Genomic DNA, 6,372 nt, shown 5'->3' with positions numbered 1-6,372 from the left:
TAGGTTAGTATGATAAAGAGTAAACCATGCACTTGGGTACTGTCAAAGACAAGGTTCATAATTGTTCTCACACAATGCCTACTGTACCATATCATTTCTATAATTTATATCGAGAAATATAAGTCATAGAAACTAGAAAACAAGCAAACTATGCAATGAAAACAGAATCTGTCAGAAACAGAATAGTCTGTAATGATCTAAACAATAACCATACTTCTGCTACTCCAAAAATTATGAAATAAATTGGTGGACGTGAGGAATTTGTCTATTAATCTTCTGCAAAAATAATCAACTCAAAAGCACCCTCGTAAAAAAATACATCTATTCTCGTGAGCGCAAAGTTTCTGTTTTTTACAGCAAGATCTCTTTAACCTTCACCCAAGTCTTCCCAAAGGTCTTACTTGGCACTTTATTGAAACAAAAGCTATAAAACATGATTACTACAGTAGATTAATCATGTAGACACACAAAAATAGTAAGGGTAAATATTGGGTTGTCTCCCAACAAGCGCTTTTCTTTAATGCCTTTTAGCTAGGCATGATGATTTCAATGATGCGCACATAAAAGATAGGAATTAAAGCACAATGAGAGCATCTTGAAGAATATGACTAGCACATTTAAATCTAACACACTTCCTATGCCTAGGGATTTTGTGAGTACACAATTTATAAGAACAACAATCAACTAGCATAGGAAGGCAAAACAAGCATAACTTTCAAAACTTTAAGCACATAGGGAGGAAACTTAATATTATTGCAAATCCTACAAGCATGTATTCCTCCCTCATAATAATTTTCAGAGGCATCATGGATAAAAACTTTGTTCTCATACTCAATTGGAACCTCTTCCGAAATAGTGGAATCATTACTAACTAAAGTTGACACTCTTCTAAATCCACTTTCATAAATATCACACTAAGATTCAACATCCTCCAAAATAGTGGGATCATTAATTCCTAAAGTTGACACTCTTCCATACCCACTTTAAATGATAGTATTATTCATACTCCAAAAGGTATAAGTGATGTTCATGGAGCATTCTACAACTGACCAATATCCAAGCTCAAAATGTATAAGTGAAGCACATGAAGCATTCTATAAAACCATACTCAAAAGATTTAAGTGAAGCACAAAGAGCAATACTATAAGATCATACTTAAAAGATTTAAGTGAATCACATGAAGTACTCTATAAATCAATGAAGGGCTATCTCATGCTAGCATGGTTCTTGAAGAAAAGGAAAAACACAAAGGACACAAATCATGTGAACAAAACAAAAACCGAGGTATACCGATATTTGTTGAAGAAGAAAGATGGGATGCCAACCGGGGCATCCCCAAGCTTAGATGCTTGAGTATACTTTGAAATATTTACTTGGGGTGCGTTGGGCATCCCCAAGCTTGAACTCTTTCCTCTCTTTATTCTTCTCATATTGATAGCTCCTCGACCTTCGGACACTTCATCCACACAAAACTTTAACAAAAACTTGTGAGATCCGTTAGTGTAATAAAGCAAATCACTACCTTTAGGTACTGTAATGAACTCATTCTTTATTTGTATTGATGTTAAATCTACTGTATTCCAACTTTTCTATGGTTCATACCCTCCGATACTACTCATAGATTCATCGAAATAAGCAAACAACACACGCAAAACAGAATCTGTTAAAAACAGAACAGTCTGTAGTAATCTAGAAGTTTGCCAAACTTCTGTAACTCCTAAAATTATAAACTAAATCTGAAAATTTGAAATTTTTTTTACATAAGTAATGTGCAAAAAGAATGAGAACCATTTGACTTTCCAGTAAAAATTGTAAATTCATGCACTACAGCCAAAGTTTCTGTTTTTGTTCTGCACAAAGTAAGCAAGCAATCCAATCATCCTAAAACCAAGCTTGGCACATTAATTTTATAATACAATGAATATATACAAGGGGATAATTATTTACAAAGAAAATTCCATGAAAGATTCTACATTGTTTCCGTGAGCATGAACACAAGTGCTCAAGGTCGACCCTCACTCCTTCAATGCAAAACCTTCAAATCACTTCTCTTTTTGAAAAACTTTTTAGGCATGAGAGGCAAGTAATATTTTTTTGTATTTTCATTTTAAAAAAAATTGTATGTTTCACCCACAACTAAACAGAAACAAAAAGGAAAAACAAAATCTACTTAGTGAAGAAAGCAAACAAGCATACACGAGAATATCAACCCCACGCTATTGCTCCCCGGCAACGGCGCCAGAAAAGAGCTTGATAATCCCCAAGTGCAAGGAATCATCGTAGCACTTTCCAAAGATGGAAGTGATAAGTATGGAGTGTCGAACCCACAAGGAGCTAAAGGTAAGATCAATATTCTCTCAAGCCCTATCTGCCACTGATACGACTCTACGTGCACCGAACGTTTGCTTCCAACTAGCAACGAGAAACAAAACTACGTTGTGGGTATGGAGAGGATAACTTTGCATGAAACCGGAGAGCTAAAACATAGTAGTAGGTGTTGTTATCATAAAGTTAGAATATAATACTAAATAATATAAATAGCGAGTGTGGAACAATGGTGGATCGGTGTGCGGAATTGTCCTAGGAAATTGTTAACAAGACCGATAATCACTATTGCAGTTTCATATGAGGGAGAGGCATAAGCTAACATACTTTCTCCACTTGGATCATATGCGCTTATGATTGGAACTCTAGCAAGCATCTGCAAGTACTAAAGATCATTAAGGTAAAACCCAACCATAGCATTAAAGCATCAAGTCCTCTTTATTCCCATATGCAACAATCCCTCTTACTCGGGTTTGTGCTTCTGTTCACTCACCAACCCACTATAAGCGAATCATGAACGTATTGCAACACTCTACAGCGGGAACCCCTCACGCTTGCGCGACACGGAGGGCACCATAGGACAGCACCAAAGTAAAACATACAACTCATACCAATCTAGATCATCAATCAACCCAAAGACAAAAGATATCTACTCAAAACATCATCGGATGGCAACACATCATTGGATCATAATATGTGGCATAAAGCACCATGTTCAAGTAGGGGATTACAATGGTGTGCGGGAGAGTGGACCGCGTAAAAGAGATGAGGATGATGATGAGGATGGTGATGTTGATGAAGACGATCACTGCGGCGATGATTCCCCTCCCGATGGCACTCCGGCACCACCGGAAGAGAGGAGGAGAGGTTCTTCCCCTTGTGCTTCTTCCTCCATGGCCTCCATCCTCTGGTCCTTGGCCTTCATGGTGATGAAGACCCCTCCGGGATACTCCTCCATGGCCTCCGGTGATGATGGCCCCCTCCGGCAGGGTGCCGGAGAGGGCCCCGATTGGTTTTTCGTGGCTACAGAGGCTTGCGGCGGCGGAACTTCTGATCCAATCTCCGTTCTGGAAGTTTTAGGGTACGAGAGTATATATGGGTGCAGGGGAGCTACGGGGGGCCCACAAGGCAGTGGGGCGCGCCCCCACCCTCGTGAGCACCTCCCGTATCTCCTGACGTAGAGTCCAAGTCTATTTGGTGGCTTATCTTCCAAAAATAACTTCTCCAGTTGATTTTGTTCCGTTTTGACTCTGTTTGATACTCCTTTTCTTCGAAACACTGAAATAGGCAAAAAACAGCAAATCTGGGCTGGGCCTCCGGTTAGTAGGTTAGTTCCAGAAATAATATAAAAGTGGATAATAAAGCCCAATATTGCCCGAAACAGTAGATAATATAGCATGGAGCAATCAAAAATTATAGATACGTTGGAGACGTATCATATATACTGAATCTACCATGCTATTTTATACTGAATCTGCCATGTTATGTATACTGGATCTGCCATATTAAGTATACTGAATCTGCCATGTTATTTATACTGAATCTGTCGTGTTGTTTATACTGAATCTGTCATGTTAGTTCTACTGAAATATGCCATGTTATTTGTAATGATTCTGCATCGCGTAGATTTCCGTGTTCAGTCAACGCATTTTACTCATGCATAGTGTATTGTGTGCAAACTATGGGAAACAAGTTAAAAGAGTCACGTGCAGCAACCGCAGAAAGGTTACGGCTACATGATCAAACTACCATGCTAGCCGGTACAGTTAGCAATGAAAACAAAGAACGAAATAGCCAAATGAAAAACGACGATAACTTTCACTAACCATGTTTGATGAACTACATTTGTCATGTTTTAAAACATTGTAGACGCATTCGAAACACCAAACTGGTGCTACCAACGATGAAAGCATAATAATAATGATAAACATAAACGTATATGTTGTCACGCCTAAATAGGTTCACATCCACACATATATTACATAAAATATTTAAATGTCGCTCACACACCACCACTACATACTAGGCTACGCGGGGTTGCGGTCATAACATAGCACACAGACATAGTTTTGAAAAGAACAAAGGTAATATCTTACATTCCTCGGCAACAAAATGTAAGGTAGGCGTTCGGTATGGAGCACCACGTGATCACTTGTACTTCTTGGTGACTTTATTGACAGCTTCCTCTATGAACTCATGTGCTCCGGACCACGTGTTGAAATCTTCATTCGTCAACCAGTTCCATGTGTAAATTTTGCGAAGCTCAACGACCATTGCAACTGTGACAACAGGAACCAGTCTACCTTCCCACTTTGCAAGGTATTCCAATATGTGAAAGCCATAGTCCATCCTGTACAAGAAAAGAATCAGGTGAACTCGCAAGGACAGAGATAACAATAATAAACTTCAATTCAGAGGTGACAAGAGGGTTAGCATTGGTGTAGAGGACACATGAAGAAAGAGATGGGAAATTACTTGTTCCCTTGCTTCGTAGGCGCCACGTACTCAATTGGAAAATGTCTAATCTGGACCTTTGAGTGTTTGTAGTGGCGGTTCCATGTCTCTTTGAGGTTGTTGATGAAGTATTCATCATGCGTAGAAAGGTCTGCATTAGCTGCCGAACGCATTGAATCAAGCACCTCAAAACATTGGTTCTTCAGGTCAAGGCAGACCGCGTAGTGGTGACCACACTTATCGTGTGGGTCGTGTGGTGCAAGCTCCTGGAACATGGGGAACAGGACCTGCAAGTAAAATGAAGGAAAGAAGAAGCAGAGTTCACATGAAGAACAGAAAAATGGTGTAATTGGGAAAATGACGTGTAAGGATATCATCGGTTGCAGTAACAGGCACATAGTGACATAAAGCAGCAAGGGGCCAAAAAGTAGAATCACATAGAATGTTTAGTTATAGTGGATAGTTAAAAGAAGTTGCCATCCATGTATGAACAAAGTTGCCCTGTATTTTAGTTTGAAGTTGCCACATAGTTTGTATGGGGATGCAAATCAAAAGTCAGTTTACATGGCAGTTGTTGCCACATGAAACAGCTGTCACATAAACAGGGTATAGCCCACATGTGAAAGCGTAGCTACTGGCAAAAAACATACCATGGGAGGAAAAAATGTGCAAAAAAGGAAGGAGTACTCACACATTTCTTCATTGTGAGCTTGAATTCACCATGCGCAGCAAAATGCTTCCTTAGGATTTTGTGGTGGAAGTCACCATCCCATATTTTGCAGGTCACACTGTAATGCATGATTGTTTTGTTGGGAGACATATCCATATGCCTGTTGATGAAGTCAATCCCACATACAACTACATTCGTCGACATTTTACCGAGTGGCCTCACAGAGTCGGCAAGATCACCCAGGTCGACGTACGTCGCTTCGCATTGTATGACCTTGGTTCTGTCCAAACATGAGTTGTATGAAAATGATATAACATGAAAGAATCATGTCTACTAAGTAAAAAAAGAAATAAAACATAAACGGATCATATCTAGAAATAGAAAAAAGATGAATGGTAAAAAGAGCAAAGCAAAATGAGAGGTTATGTGGTGTGGTCATTACGCTTTCAGCTCCTTCATGTGCTTGCTGCTGGCCCTCGCGTTTCCAAATTGCTTGACAATATCGTGCAACTGGTTCTGCTCCTTTGGGCCCTTGACTTCGGGCTCGTAGTCATCCGCGGGAGGTGGGTGAACTACCCTGTGCCGCCTCACAAAACCAGGGGTGGCACTTCTAATGGTATCCTCAGATACCGTCTCAGCAGGCACGTTGGAACTTGATTGCCCCTGACCTCGTGAGGACCTCCTCTGCAATGTTGCCTCCTCAATCCTGCGGTAAGCTTCATCAAGTGACGGCGAAATCTCCTCAGGGGTGCCTGCAAGGATCAAAAAGTGGGTTAGGATACCTAGAAAACAAAACAAATGTAGTGTGAAAAGAAAGGGTGCATGATATGAAATGTAGGTACAAAAAGTAGGGAGTTGCCATGTGGAGGCAAATCCAGTTGCCATGTGTAGTGCACTGTAGTTTCCATGTGACAACAACTACA

General features: G+C 40.1%; 1 protein-coding gene across 1 annotated transcript; it reads right to left on the bottom strand.

The window, feature by feature from the left end:
* Window positions 1–4,432: 4,432 nt before the first annotated feature.
* Window positions 4,433–5,016, bottom strand: LOC123162966 (uncharacterized). The gene is made up of 2 exons (XM_044580730.1): window positions 4,801–5,016; window positions 4,433–4,675 (listed from the first exon to the last, which is right to left on the bottom strand). Exons 1-2 carry the CDS (start codon window positions 4,950–4,952, stop codon window positions 4,474–4,476), a joined length of 354 nt encoding a protein of 117 aa, XP_044436665.1. The 5' UTR covers window positions 4,953–5,016; the 3' UTR covers window positions 4,433–4,473.
* Between the last annotated feature and the right edge of the window lie 1,356 nt (window positions 5,017–6,372).

Source organism: Triticum aestivum, chromosome 7B, assembly GCF_018294505.1.
Source record: "Triticum aestivum cultivar Chinese Spring chromosome 7B, IWGSC CS RefSeq v2.1, whole genome shotgun sequence".
NCBI classification, from domain to species: domain Eukaryota; kingdom Viridiplantae; phylum Streptophyta; class Magnoliopsida; order Poales; family Poaceae; genus Triticum; species Triticum aestivum.
The sequence above is the reverse complement of the archived record's forward strand: the minus strand, read 5'-3'. Positions and strand labels throughout refer to the sequence as shown.